This window comes from Morone saxatilis, unplaced genomic scaffold (assembly GCF_004916995.1).
Source record: "Morone saxatilis isolate NCDOM2014 unplaced genomic scaffold, NCSU_SB_2.0 Contig8, whole genome shotgun sequence".
Classification (NCBI taxonomy): Eukaryota; Metazoa; Chordata; class Actinopteri; family Moronidae; genus Morone; species Morone saxatilis.
Genome location: NW_023340257.1, coordinates 9273062 through 9289204, shown reverse-complemented (window position 1 = coordinate 9289204; position 16143 = coordinate 9273062). Strand labels below are relative to the sequence as shown.

The following is a 16143-nucleotide window of genomic DNA, read 5'->3' as shown; positions in this document are numbered from 1 at the left end:
GTCTGAGGGGGTGATGTACCTGCGTCACTGGACCATTTGTGGTCTGGCTCCTGAGCTTAGTCAATTAGGAAAACGAGTTGCGCAGTGATATGCACCCTTCCCACCAGAGTCCATTTCTTTCTTTAATTAAATCAATCTCGCTATCACTCAGCCAGTCTAAATTGAGTTGCTCTCACGTACTTTTAATATGTGAAATAGACGAATATCAAAACAGCCATGACATAAATCCTAATCCAATTTCTCCGATGCTTGCACAGAATAGAAGCTTCCCAAGCAACTGCACGCTTCTTTGATCTACTTCTCTCCAGCCATTTGCTATTGTGGCGCTGTACGAGGTACCCAAATAATGTTTGCTGAAAACTTTGATGTGTGCCTGCTGCATCTTTCTCTGGATTTTTTTAAATGAAGAAAATATTATTTAGTGTTTTTTAAATTGGTGCAAATTATTTTTGCAAAAGAGTTTTTGTCATCACTTATTGCCCAAAATCCTATTTGTATGAGCATAATTCATTCATTCATCAAAGCAGGATCTCAGACAGTATTTTGCTGAGATGTTACAATACTAATACATAAGCCAAATTTACAAAGACTCTTCAGTATAATCACATTGAAGGACATTTTATATTTCACACACAAAGAAAATGTCTGCTGAGTGTAACAGTATAGGCTACGTGTTTGAATATATAGACATGAGTGATTTCAAAGTGTCTTCTCCTTCTCACTAACCTTGAGCACTGTCCATGAACAGTCCCCTCATGGCTCCAGTCTGTATTATCAACAGAGCACCGAGAAGATTGATACTCCCTGTGCCAGCTGGAAAAAAGAGAATGAATCAGAATTTAATATGACTTTGATGTATTATTTTCATCTTGGCCGGTGCCACAGACCCACTGAGAACCCAGCACCCTATCCCACCACATTTTAAAAGATTCAAATTGACTAAAACTTTTTGATGAGAGAGAGAAGAGAGACTGTACACAAGTGTATACAGAAGTTCCTCTGCTGACACCATATACTTTCTAAAATTAAGTCATAAAATAAGTCAAATACATTAAAGAACCAGTGTGTTTCATATGCAATATGCTCTGTAAGATTCAGATGCTGTATATGTGGTTGTCAAAGCACAACAATATTGCTTATTACCATGAGGGTTAGGCTCCATTTCACTAATTCAGGAGAAAAACATGATTTTTTTTTAGTAAAATTCAGTTTTTCAGAGATTCATTCACATAATCAAAATGTTCTTTAAACACTGTGGCTGTTATTCTTTGCATGGCAACTGGCAAGTAGTGGAAAGATAGATACATAGATAGATAGAAGTGCACCTGGACTTGCTAGTATTGCAAGGTGTTCGCAGTATTATATGGGGAGACTAACACTTGCACAAACATAGAAATATGTGCAGATTCAGAGGTGCATTCTTAGTCATCACCTTGTACAATTCACAGATGGAAGTAACACATAGTTTTGTACAGCAGTGAGTCAGAAATGTGCATTGTTAGCTTCTGCAAATGAAATCAGCAAACATACAGAGACAAGCAGTGTCACCTATAGGCAGGTAAACAAATAGATGGATTCAGTCATCAGACTGTGCTGCTACGTTTGCTACTTGCAGGCTGCCCCACAGGCCACATCGCAGCTGACATGTTGAAGTTATAATATATGTTGTCTAAAAATACTAATACTGTATTCATAATATTTTCTCAAGTCAGAAAGTTTTGGCTCTACAACAGCAAAATGTGATGGTAATTATTATCTGTAGTGTCACTCCTTGTGGACATGAACATTTTTATATTGATTGAAATTCACCTTATCAGTGAGGCGTGACACCTTGATACAAGCTCTATTGCACTTCAGTTGTTGACTACAGTGTCTGCAGGCTGTCGATTCATTTTCTGGCATACAGCTGCATAATGTTGTTTTCCAAGTTTTCATATAAGCAGTGTTATTGTACTGTATGTTAAAAGCTGCTTACTAAGAGAAAACAGGTTTATTGTCCTTTTAGCCTTAATGTATGACAAAAGGAGACATTTTAAGGGCTGACGTTTTCAACTAGCATTAACTAGCTTAAGCTACGTTAGCCCTAAAACTGACACCATCTAGCTTATCAGTGGTGGAAGAAGCACTGAGATCCTTTACTTAAGTAATGGTAAAAGTAGTAATGACACAATGTAAAAATATGTTATGTTAAAGGTCCTGCAGTCCTGTAATTATAAGTACAGATGTATTCTCAGCAAAATGTACTGAATTCATTAGGCTGAATCACCACTTTCACAGGGTCATAGGATTTTATATATTATTTTGTTGGATTGTAATTATAGTAATGATGCATTCATGTGTAACTAGCATTAAATGTTGTAGCTGGTTGAACTTATTTTAACTAGTGGGGTTGTTTACTGGTTTAGCATTACACTCTATTTCCTTGTCAAACTCACAATGGAGTAAAAAGCTCAACATTTTCCCTTCAAAATGTAGGCGAGCTGAAATATAAATTGGCAAACAATGAAAATACTAAAGTAAAGTATCATAATTTTCCGTACTTTCCACCAATGTAATTTCCAACACAGATATGTTTCCATTTATTTGGCTGATTAGAGTCCTCAGGACTCTGCATCTCTATGACTCTTCTTATATTGTTTAGGTGCATTAGAGCAGGATAATTTATATTATACTGTCCCCTTTTCATTTATATTACTACGTGGAGTTTGGTGACCTCTGCTAATCCAATATATCTGATAATCAATATGAAAACATGTTTTCATAGCCATTATTAGAAGCTTTCACAACATAATAATGCATATGGTGAGACATCAGTTATTGGACATGGCCCCCTCTGTCCTCTTTCATGTGGATGGAAACTCCCCAGTCAGTCCCCATTATCTGAATGCATATACCAGTTTCTGTAACACAGTGAGTGCAGATTTGTTTCAGAAATGATGCAAATGTCTAGATCTCCAATATGTCAACACATTCTTGTAGAAAAAAATGCTGCAGTATTGATCTTTAGTGTGCTAATAATTTGGAATGTGTATTCCTAATTTGTAAACAACAAATGAGTGTTGTGTGGATGTGTGTGTGTGTGTGTGTGCATGAGCAGCTCATTGGAGTGTCTCATTGCTGGTTGAGAGCTGCTGGAGCAGAGAAAAGGATGGAAACGTCTGCAATTTGAAACCTTGTTAGGAATTTATGAAGTGCTAAAATGTTTTCTCCCCAGGGAGGGTCCAAACCAGCTGCCAGTGCCACTGTAAGCCACTTAGTGCAGAGCCTCTGGGCTCGTCACCAGGCTGAGATGGCAAGCGAGATACACACACACAAATACTGTACATAGTTTTTTTTGCCTGAAAAACAAAAATACAAACAAGTCTCTCTCTCTCTCTCTCAAAACAGAATCTCAGATTGCAAATGTGTGCAGGCTTCGTCACTCTGGAACCATTGTAGATTACTATGGAGCTAATTGGTCCAACATTGACATTTATTACCCTGCTCTCCTCTAGAGAATGCTCCTGCACAAACGGCATTTAACGTCATTCTCTTCACTGTGATGCTGGCTTGAATTAAAGCTTGAACATAATCGAGGCAACTGACCTTATTTCATAATTGATAGTAGTTTATGTTAATTTAATGTTCCCGAGGTCCCAGGGATGGGAATACATTGATGAATCCAAAACTACTGATCATGTACCATAAATAGAATCACTTACAGTGAATTACTTTAGGGGAATAAGGGTTTGTGCTTTCTAATTATTTATATTTTAAATAAACATTTTCATACCAAATGATCTAAATATAAAGAAAAGCAAGGTCTCAAAATTTCTGGTCCAGATTGCGTTCAATGTGTTACTTCCAAACCTTATTTACAGTGATCCATATACAATGAACAACCAATAAATGAATGCATGTATCTGAAAAACAACGCAGCACCATAATAAAAATGAAATAGCAAATACAATACATGGTTGTAACAGTAAAGATCCTGTGTTTCCTCTCTTGCAGTTTTCAGTGAGGATCTACATTCCAGCTTATACTTTGTCAATGCATCTTTGCAAGAGGTAGTATTTGCCAGCACCACAGGGACCTCGGTGCCCTGTCCTGCTGGTGGTGCGCCGCCAGCCTCGCTGCGCTGGTATCTGGCGACCGGCGAGGAGATCTACGATGTCCCAGGCATCCGCCATGTCCACCCTAATGGAACGCTCCAGATCTTCAACTTCCTGCCATCCAGCTTCAGCAAGCTGATCCACGACAACACGTACTACTGCACTGCCGAGAACCCTTCTGGCAAGATTAGGAGTCAGGATGTCCACATCAAAGCTGGTGAGTCCACAGAGGAGGGCGTGGGGTAGCAGGGGTACTTGCACTAACGGTGGTGGTAAGGGAAATAGCAGTAGCACTAGTGGCAGTGGTAGTAGTGAGAGCAAGAGAAAACCACTTACCCTAACTTTACATTTTTGTGTGTAACAGTCGTCGTGTATTTATGTTTTTTTTTTCTTGTTCTCTAGTCTCACGGGAACCCTACACTGTCAGAGTGGCTGACCAGAAGGCTATGAGAGGCAGTGTAGCTGTCTTCAAGTGCATTATCCCTGCTTCTGTTGAGGCCTACGTCACTGTTGTATCATGGGAGAAAGACACAGTTTCACTCAGCTCAGGTAAGACAAGTAATATTTCACTACTTTGTACAGAGTGTAACTGGGTTCTTCAGTACAGAGCTTTTAGTGCTCAAATAAATCCAGGAACACAACCTGTTAAAAATCAAGCCTAATGTGTAATATGTGAAAGTTAAATTCCAGTGTTAATGTTAAAATGACCACGTTTGTGACTTTGCACGAGCTATTTCAGTTATAGCACATAGAGAAGCCTTTTGGTGCCCACTTTGGTAAAGAGAAAAATGTGAGATTAAATGTTTGATGGAAGGAGCCCCCTCCCGCTCTGCTCTGTGCTCTTTGGACACTATGTTCTGTTTCACTGTGAGTCATCTTCTTACCTGTTTACTGTCGTAGTCTGCCATTACCGGGGCTCTGCAGCTCTGCACAGGCCTTGTCCTCTCACTAGCCAGAGGATGTTGATAACTGTCACATTGAGTCACTATCCCTATACACACTCCACCTCAGCCAACTCCATTTTGAGTCCAGCAAGGGGTAAAGTGGAACAGTTTACATAGCATCATTGACCTAGTTACCCTCCTTGTTTGAATCCAGTGGCACAGCATGATAACGCAAGACACCAGAACATTCTGCGGGTTGGATTTTTACTCAAGTTAAATGGGATGCTTATCTCTTGATTGCTCCATGTACTGCCCGCTGGCTGATTTTCGCTTCATACTGGGGCGTTCAGGGACCTGTAAGTGAGCACTTGATGTCATTTGACTGAGGGCAGAATCTGGGACGGTGTTTTGGTGGCATTTTAAATGTGTCTGCTCAAGCATGAAGATGTGTCTTCTGATCCATGCCAGCGACTTATTTACTCGAGGTTACTGGAGTTACTCGCTGCGAGCCGCTGGTTGAAGACATTGCCTAATGTCACGGAGAGCAGGTGAATATGCAGCGTGCAGATATGATTACGTTCTGTAAATGAAATGAATCATGTAGACAAGATTCAGAGATGATGTTTATCTCAACTGTGGCTGAAAAAAGTGTCCATTATGAGGATAAAATAAAACAATCTCCTCTACGCCTTTAGCAAAAGCAAAGGCCTGAATTAGGAAAAGCAGTAAAAAAAAAACATGTCTTCATGTATGGACTCTAAATTGTCCGTGTGTGTGTGTCAATCCTTTATATTGAAAAACCAATCATTGCCAATCATTTCTTAAATCAGCTCTTATTGTACTGTCTTCAATGACATCTTTCCTTTTTTTTTTACAACAGGTCAGACAGCCTATAGAATATGCAGTGAAGTTTTGATGGATTATATTGTACGCTCTGTGTTCTTTTGAGTTCTTTCGCAAGCGTTCAAAAGAACAACGATATTGGATTGTCCGTGTTTACTCCAATAAGTATTGCAGCAGGCGAGTGCTGTCAAAAGCATGAGCACACTGTCAAAATCACTGCTACTCCGTGATAAATATTTGATGGTCGATTCTGATGCATGAGCGGATTCACCTCGCACTGTTATGGAGAGGGTATGTTTACTCTTGGAGCGAGGGTTAGAAGGATGTGTGTGTGAGTGTGTTTGTGCGTGAGCGAAAAGCGAGCGAGCGAGAGACCACAAGGATACCAACAGGGCTTGACAGTGGCAACTGGGTGCAGTTTGACCCAGCCTAGTTTTCCGACTCCCTCCTTTTTTCATTTTTTTTCTTTTCATTTTTTTTTTCAATTTTTCATGAAAGAAGACTTGGTCTCAGTGGACACAAAATAAAGCTATCCCACAGCCACACTGAATTATTAATCTCAGGTTTTTGTTGGGAATGGTAACATCAAGCGCACTTTCTTGCATTGTGCATCAGAATGTGAGGAAGAACAGTCAAGGCTCTTTCTCTTAGTAGAGACGTAAAATAACCAGGATGGTTATCTTGAAGAAAAGAAGTGTATGATGTCACTTGATGTGATGTTGATGAACATCCACAGTTTATCCTAAAACAAGTAAACCTTTGATCGCAACTGATTACTGTCAAATGTGTCTGCTTGTTTCATATTGTGAGGTGTAAATGTGCTTTTTAAGATCAAAAACTTGCACGTAGAGATTAAACTGGCTCAAATCATGGCTGCTGAAATCTTTGAATATCCAGTGATTCACATTAAGGTCAAAAATAGATGCATAATTACAGACTAGGGCCTGTCTTAATTAATCAACTGTGATTGAAAAGTTAATTACAATATGAATTACCTCTCAGAATGAGGACTGCTTAGTAGTCATTTGAAGCGGCCTGTTTTCAATGTGAATGAGCATGACGCAACCTCGCTGGGTCCTAATGTTGCCACTAACATACCATTAACCCGTCATGAATATTAAAATGGATCTCGCAGTACGAGCTTTCAAATGCCCGGCTCCGATCGCCTCCTCGCTGCCTTTGATAAACAATTGACAGAGCTAATAGAGAGATGAAAGAGGCAAAAAAAAAAGAAAGAAAGTGGAGCGGGGAGGGGATGAGTTGAGCTGTGTCCTACTGTGTTGCTGCCAGGATTTTATATGGTGGACCTTTATTTCAATGCATGTGTGTATTGCTGTTGTCACATGCACCTTTGTGTATCAGTGTACACAGGCTTATGTCTGTGTAGTTGTGTTTATTCACATGCCCCTGTGTGTTTGCGTGTCAAGTGGCCATGCTTTTGAAAAAGGGATGAAGCTGGGATGATGTGTGTTTTTGTGTTTTTCCATCTACCTTCCTTTTGTCTCGCATCATTCATGATATGAGGCAGCGTAATGAGCTGGGCGGCCTTGGTTGCAAAGAAGGGCTTCAACAAAACCAGTGGCCAGATATTGAATGAGCTGCAAACAACATTTTGTCACTGAGACCTTGCACTCTCCTTTAAGATGTGTGCAGTTGTATGTTGTGCAATTTGAGCATACATTTTTTGTCTACTTGCAGTCACTTTTGGTCTGTTCGGGTCCTCCTAAAGTACAGTATTCGTTGTAATCTACCTACTCAGAGCTGCAGAGATTATTTTCCTTTGTACCTACCATGTACAATTGTGTGTCCATCTCCCACACAGTGAGTTCTTATTGACTTTTCATACCTTTTTACGGATATAGAAGCAACATGGCGTGGAGTCAACATAATCTCTGTAGCAAATGATACACACAGTGCTGTTCTCAGAGCTTTTAATGCATGTGTCAACATTTGCATCCATTTAAATCTGCTTTTGTAAGTGTAGGCATCTTGCAAATACTGGAGACCAGTACCAACCTAATTCAAATGAATTTTGGGACAATACCAGGTTTGAGATTTTGGGACAACAGTGAAAGCTGGATGTTATTCTGTTCATCGTCTCAACATGTAAAACAGGTTTAATGTTATCATTAGTTTACTAAAGACACTTTGGTTTAGGTTAGGCTAACAAAGGCTGACATGCTGGTCATGTAAATGTAAAGATATATCAATTGTGGTATCCAGGTATAAAGACATCAGTTTCAATGTTACCCTACTATAGAAATAAAAAAAGAATGCTATAATTTGATGAAGTAGATATAGGAAAATATATTTTGTAGATTTTTGTATGAAAAAAACTTTTTTAGTCATAACCTGTCTTCAGTCTCATTTTGTTTAAAAGAAATAGTGAGAAAATTGTATTGTGAATCTAATATTGTGAATTGTATCAAATCATGAGTTGAGTGTATCAATAAAACAAAGATTTTCAATAATAACATCTTTCTAATGTTGAAGTTAAAAGCTTTGTAACTTTGCACCTTAATGTAAATCATTGTTAGAAAAATGTATTTCTAGAGCTGAAACAATTTGTCTAGTCAATCAACAGATAACTAATAGTCAACTATTTGAATGAATGATGGTTTATCAGACAAAACAAGACATTTTAAGATGTCCATGTGCTCTGGAAACTTATGATGGGATTGGTTTCGGTATTTGCTGACATTAAACAGACCATAATTCATCCATGAATAACCAAAAAAAATCCAAAAGCTGTAGATGAATCCATAATGAAAATAAACGTTAGTTGCGGTCCTACACTTTTCCCCCTTCATCCAGTTACTCATCCAGTGGGACGCCTGACACAGCCTTAGATAAGGAAGTGCAGGCCGGACAGTTGGCCTGTATATCGCCCCTGGAGAAGACAGGAAAAGAGGTAAAAAAGGTGAGGAGAGGTGAGGTAAGATGGGGGAAAAAGAGAGAAGAAAGGAAGAATGGAGGCAGAGAGGTCTTCTCTGGCGTGGAGAGATAGGGTTTCCTCTTTGGAACAAACATGCAGGCCTTTCATCTTTTCAGGCTGGAGATTAGGCTGGAGATGGAGGACCGGAGACTTTAGTCTGTATTAAGACGCACACTCAGTGAAAAGCTGGTGGACAGAGATGACTCCATAAACCACTCCTACTTCCTGCATGTGCCACCATCTTGCTATTCCATCCCATTATCACTTTTTTTCTCCTATATTTAATTTTGGGCAATATTATGATATATACTGTGAGACAATATACATTTGTCAATTGTCTGAGATTTTGGCATATGAGACGGCTTTATGGCAGTTTTTATCTAAATATAGTGTCCATACTTTAATTTGTCTGGTATTTTTTTATTTATTATTTGTTTGTTTAGCTAAAAAACAACAATATATCATGATATATATTTATATTGTGATATGAAATCACATACAACATGATTGGGTTTATCCATATTGTCCACCCTTAGTTGGACTTAACTCAAACTAACTCTAGTAACTGAGTTTTATATTTGTGTACTGTACATAGGATTTCTGTTCTTTAATATATATTTTTAACAACACTATCTGACATGGTTTATGTTGCAGAGATCAGTAAGTGCCTCCTTTCTCTTCCACTTTTCCTTCTCACCTTCTGCTTTGTTTTCTTCTTTTTTTTCCTTTTATTTACCCCTCTCTTCTCTTCTCCATCCTCCACTCCTTTCCATCCTCCTCCGCTGGCCTTGACTATTGGCCTTCTCTCCTCTCTTCTCATCTCATTGCATAACCTGCTTGGCACAACGCCCCAGTCAATTTCCTCTTGCGTGGAAAATGCTGTTTTTTTATTTGCTTTATGCAAATAAGTCCCACCAATACTCATGGCATCAGTAAAAAAAAATCTCTAGTTACATTTTTCAGTCACATTTATGTCGGCCGCTTCCCAGCTGTGCGTTTAGCATTTAAGCGATGAAAGTGCTTCTGCACTCTCGCATTCTGCTCACTCCTCTCTCATGGGTTCTTGTGAGTGCTTATAGAGGCTAATTAAACAGTTTGCTTGCTAATAGAATCACAGTCTTAACCAGCCACCAGCTCAGTCGCTGGAATGTTAAGGATTTCTTCAAAGGGGCTACTGTAGGTGTTTGGTTTACAGGATCACTGCTCAGCAGGAATTTATCATGCCAGTGATGTGCCACTGCCTCCATTTTTCACTGAGATTGACAGTGAGGGCACTGAGAGGCAGGCGGAGACGGGGCTGTAAATTCAACACGCCCAAAGTCAGGCCAACCTTGAAAGGAGGGCACAGTGGTAGAAATGAGCTTGGGAGGAAAGAAGATGCAAGGAAATATAGAGGAAGAGAGGGTAGATTAGAGGAAAGGAAGTGAGAAGAGAGTTGGGGAAACAAGAGACTGAGAAGGAGGAGATTTGAAAGGTAGAGAGGAGGAGAGTGGGTGAGGCTTTTTCTTTGGTAAACAATGGACTGCGTCACATTAGCCACATGATCTTTTCCCTCTGTCTTCTTCCCACTTCGCTTCCTCACTCACTTTTCCTTTGCTCCATATCTGCCTCTGCCTCTCATTCTCCGTCTCTCGCCAGATGTTTGTCTCTCTCACACACACATGGTCTGTTGATCTTGTTGTTCAGGGGCAGGAAAGCGCCTGGAGTTGCATGATCCCTACATATAACCACATAGCAATTGAGAGGAACAGCTAGATATGTGCATGTACATTTACATGCGTGCAAATATACCATACACATATGTGAGAGTGTGTTTGTGGGTGCATGGATATGGGTTTTTTTTGTACGCTACTCCACCCATCCTGCAGTGAAACCCTATGAAAACAACACAGCCTATCATTTCGCTCCCCCCTCCTCCCACACAGATCAGCAGTTAGTGAAATGCTGACCCTTGTCTTTCATTGCACCCCTTTTCCCAGTCCACTCACACACACAGCTGCCTGAAAGCTAAGGGAGATGGGGGTGCTTATTGTTTGTACAGTGTGTGTGTCTGTAATGGTGCTGTAATTGTGCATTTCTTTTCACTGAAATGTATATTTATTGTCTATATGAGTGAGGGACAGTGTGCAAAGTGTGACACTGTCAAATAGGAGGTGTTTGGGGTTGGGGGCTGGGGATGGGGGGTTACTCTCCTGAAAAAAATAAAAAAAAGAGCAAAGAAAGAAAAATCAATAGTTGTGTGCATTAATCATGATGCTGCCACTGAGAATTATGGGAACATGAGCTGAAGGATGCATTTTGTGCATTTGCAACATATAGTATGAGTGGTGTGTGAAGGGGAGTTTGGGGAATTGGAAGAGGACGAGACAAGACCCTTTTAGTAAGAAGTGGGGTTAGAGCAGAGATAGTTAGGGGGTGTTTTCTTCATGTATTGTGTGCACAGCATATCTCTCGGTTGCCTTTTGTGAAGACTAAACCCACTGTCTTTTGTACAGCTTGCTTTAGGATAGCATTCATTCAGTCTTATTTTGAAAGCTTTGATGTCACAGCTTTTGAAATAGCTGAGATTACATTTTTATTTTAAAGCTTTTTTATAATATGCTGTGGTTTTGGGATGGTATGGCTCACATCTTTAGTCTTTTCACATTATTATTTTGGATTCACACCTTCCCTGTGCGATTTGCCATTTGGAAAGAAAGAAACGTAGCTCTCCTCTGACTTTCTGTTTGAACTGTTTGAAGTCTCCATCTTAGCTGCGGTGAAGGCTTGAGGACGTGATACATATTTGATAAGGATCGATAGAAGGGTTACTGAGACAGAGATGGAGGGAAATCGATCTTGGACTGCGCTTCCCAAAAGCATCTTAAACCTAAGGTCATCTTCGGAGCGTCCTTCTGGCTCAGCGGCTGTGGCACAGACTTGTAATTTATGCTGAAATACAATGCACATTTGGATTCTTCCTTGCTTTCATATTCCCATTTTTTGTCTTTCATAATTCATCAGTCGAACAATCTAGTGAAGTGAAAATACCCGAAGAAGGGCTGATCTCAGCTCTCAAATTTATTTAATGCTTTATCTAAGGTTTATGTATTATATTACGCCATCTACTGACATCCTAATCACTATGCACATAAAACAATAAAGCAATCTGTTTAGTGACGGGAGACTGAACAGCAGACAACGTTCTGGCACGGTGGCTGTGATTCCCAGCTGATACTCCATACGGATAGACAAAATCAACAACTGTTGAAGCGGGCACTCTTCCATCAGTGTTTACTAATAAACAGTAGCAATATGGCAGCCATTAGGCTGTTTAGGCAGGGAATGATTAGGGTGCTGATGGCTGGGCGCATTGGGAGACTGAACATGCTCTCATCTTTAATAGGCAATTTGGCTTTCTGTGATGGGGATGCCCCTTTGTTTTCGACTTGGATTGAAGACAGAAGCTTAAATAAGCACTGTTTTGGTGGAGTGTTCTCCCATTATACTGCAGGAATCTGGTTTACAGTGATGTCCTAAATTTGTTTTATAGTTTTAGGGTGTCTGCGCATGACTCATGCGAAAGAAATCCACTTAAACAAGACGATATTCAGTTTAACTTTATTGTGGATCTTACACAGTTTGTTATGAAATCAGCACACTCACACTGTACAGGAGGACTGTAGGACAATACATTTATAGACAAGGCAATAATAGTATGATAATAGGTTAATATGATGACTCATTCACAGGAAAGTTCAAAATATGTGTGTATAGTTGAGTAAAGCCCAGTTAGTGGAACAGGTCCATCCTGCCAGAGCTTATGGATTACTGTAGAGCAACACTGTGTTGAAAATGGACTGGAGCCGGGCCAGAACTAGCCTGGCGTCAGGCCAAGACACAGATTAGTAATAAGCATGGTGTGAGCTAATTACAGCCGGAACAAGCAATTAATTTCTGTTTATAAACTCTCTTGGATGTGTGCTGTTGGATGACTATGGCTGTGTAGGTGCTAACTGTTCATGTATGTGCCTGTGTGTGTTAGTGACAGGTGGTGTGGTTCATAGAGAAACATGCCCATATGTTCCCGGCTGAAGCGCTGGGGGAAATGGAGACAAACTGATGTGCCCAATCACATCCCATATTGCAACAGTGTCTGATCCCATCTTAAAAGTGACTGATTAGAGTAAAAAAGGCACTTAATAACACAAATCACTCTGCTGACCTAATAGGGATTTTGCACTCCACTTTTTTCTCTCCCGTCTTCCACCCAATCAAGGATTAATACATGGTCTTATTCTGCTCCTAGGGTGGTAAATCTGGAGAAATACAATAAATCACATTGAGCCTCTTTAAACTTTCACACAGTGCCTGTGCCTCCCTGCTGGGCATCTGTAACACTGATTAGACATGATCATGGTTTTAGAGGACCTCCTGGACACCAATCAGAAGAGGAGATCTAACTGAGTACTTTTATCATAAAAACATGCTTCTGTATGGATTTATACATTATAGATTTGTCTCAGAACATGTCTTAAAAATGGGAAATCCACCGATTTTACACAATATAGTTCAGTTTACTCGTCTCAAAGAGTACCACTCATCCTGTTTAAAAAACACTTATCGTATACTGTCCTCTGTGTCTCTAGAGGATGCTTTCCAAAAAGTCTGAAACATGGCACGGATGAGATTGGGTTGGATTATGGAAAATGTAGGATCCAGTGTTTTGGGGACTTGAACCAAACTAACTAAAAATTAAGATTTTGATAAATTTTTCTTTTAAAGGAGGATTGTAGGATTTAGAGGATTTTATATATACTGTACTAATATGGGTTTGAACCATTAGTCTATCTGTATCAAGACTGCTCTTATTGGTGAAATTAGCACTTGTAATGCAGCATGACATAAAATATACAAAATGATTTCCTTTTGCGAGTACAGGTTGACTTTCTATGTTTAAAGTGAAGTGTCTGATCGTAAGACACAAGTGAAATGGTTGAAATCAGTGTCAGTATATAAATAAGCCCATATAAAGTAATAAAGAAATTACTACACAGTCTTAGTGCATCAGTCTCAGTTGACTTGTCCTGTGATTTCCAACAAATCGTTCCCCAAATTGACTTCCTCAGTAGCAAATGACCAGCTGACTTCACTGCAAGGTGACCCTCTATCTTTTTCTTGATGTATGAGGCCTCAAGCATCATTATTTTTCTTCAAGGCTCGTTTTCTCTCCTCTTGCCTCTTGTTTGGCATGAGCCTTGAGAACACACACACACACACACACACACAGACAAACACACGCACCGAGTTTACTTGCAGCCTGTCTTTGACCTCACCTTGGCATTGTACAGCCAACGACTAAGATCCAAACAAAACCCAAACTCCCTGCAGGCTGCCGCTAAGTGGCTGTGGTGAAAATAAGAGGGGTGGTTGGGCGACAGGCAGTCAGTTCCTGTCATCACCTGACTTTGTATCAGATGATCAGAGCTGTTACTTCTGATACATTTATGATTATGTTTATGATGTTATTACAATACATCCTGTCTATGATTGGGTCTTAAATGTAAGAGGAAGCATCATGCAGAAACATTAAAGGAGGAACGATTTAAATCTCAGGCTTTGCGCTGTGAGTGTGGCCTGTCGAACTGTCATTTGTGGCAGTGATGTCACGTGGTGACAACCACGAGCAGAGTGGCCTTTTGACAGACGCAGCCTGCAATCTTCACATCAGCGTAGGAGTCGAGCCAGCCAATCAGAGCCAAGCGCCCAGCGCTGCACACGCTTATCACCTGCATACAGCTGCCGTTGCCCCTCCGAGGGAGCGAGTGAGGAAGGAGGGAAAGAAAGAGCAAGAATGAATGGTGTGCCTGAGACAGAGGGTGATTTGTGTGGAGTCGTAGCACATTCATGCTTGCATCTTTCTTTCATACAATTTCAGAGGTGTGCGTGTTTGAAGGCGTATTTTTCTGGTTACTGTAATCCACATTTGTCATTTAAGGGAATTGAAAAGAAAAATCACTGTGTTTGTTGTGATTAGTGCTGCATCAGCGCGGCAACAGTTAAAATGTAATTCAGGGTGGAAACGTGCTTTGTAGCCCTTGTGAAATGAGAAGGGAGCGAGAGAGAGGGAGAGATAAGCTCAATCTGAATTGATTTTCCTGTTACTTTCTGCTGTACTTGAGTTTCCATAGCAACGTGGTCAGGTTCCCTCGGCCTCCTAGGGCAAGTGTAATTGTTGTCTGTTTCTCCCAGCCAAACTCTCCATTTCTCTCTCTTTCTCACCTTTCCTTCCTCTGTCTATTTTCTCTCAACAATGGAAATTGTGTGTTGATGAGATTCTTCTTGGACATTTCTGTAGATGGCTGACATGCCTTACCAACACTTTCACTAACCAGCTGCATTGAAAGGCATTATTGACCTTTATGCTTATTTTTAACCAATAATAAGTTTATGTTTATCCAAAGAACGTGGCTCAAAATATGTTGATTCTAGATAAAGAACATTATTTTTTCAAGTTTAATTTTCTTAGAAGAGAGAATGTTTGCTATTTTTGCTAAACTTGTGTTTCAACAAAGAATTAATTGATTATCATAATGTTGATTTTGTCTGTCGACTTATTGTTTTAGCTCTAAATAGTGTAAATTAAAAGGCAAATGTATATGATTTGACAATCCGTCTGAGGGTGGAGTGGGTTTCTGTTGTTTACGATGCCTGTGATTTATTACTGTGTCTCAGTGCATTGCAATTTTAGTCATATGCTAAAAAAAAAATTCTTTGCAGTTACAAAATAAAATGCTGCTGTTGTCCCCTGGCTGATTATCACAGCACAGGATCTGCTGAATCACATGAAACTGCCACACTCTCACATAGTGCCATACACATACTGGCTCAGCACAAGGTAAGCCTAAATGAGCATATGTACAGTATAACGAGGAAGCATTGAACAATATTTAGCTCAAGACGTGTAAAATGGTTTTGGGCACAAGATGATTTCAGAAGTCACAGATGGAGCATATCAGATCAAGGATAATGATACAGCAATACAGAAATCCATTTTGGTTCTAATAAAACTGTATTGCAAAAGTTTGAAGATAATCAATGAAAACTGCTGTGTCACAACTTTTGCAGGGATTTGATCGTAAGCACAAAATATGTGAGGAAGAAGAGATTTTAAATGAGGCCTCCTGGCTGAGACGCAGACAGGAATAGAGAGGAGAAGGAGCCTAAATTGAGTTTTCCGCACATACAAAGATGTCGGGTGGACCCTTTTTTATCTGAATTAGATATTACCAGCTCTCTCTCTGACTTCAATGATACACTGCTGTGCGCATAACAAGGCATTCACAGCTGTTTGGAGCCTAATGGCTCAAAGAGGCCTTGCCTGCTCAGCAAGAAGAGATGGAATGCA

At 40.0% G+C, this 16143-nt stretch overlaps 1 protein-coding gene across 1 annotated transcript in view; it reads left to right on the top strand.

The window, feature by feature from the left end:
- The first annotated feature begins 3998 nt into the window (after positions 1–3998).
- The window catches only part of dscamb (Down syndrome cell adhesion molecule b), a 91076-nt gene continuing 78931 nt past the window's right edge, over positions 3999–16143 (top strand). The window contains exons 1-2 of the mRNA XM_035679392.1: positions 3999–4311; positions 4497–4643. Of these exons, the coding sequence (XP_035535285.1) occupies positions 4541–4643 (103 nt within the window). The 5' untranslated portion in view covers positions 3999–4311; positions 4497–4540. The remainder of the gene's footprint in view (positions 4312–4496; positions 4644–16143) is intronic.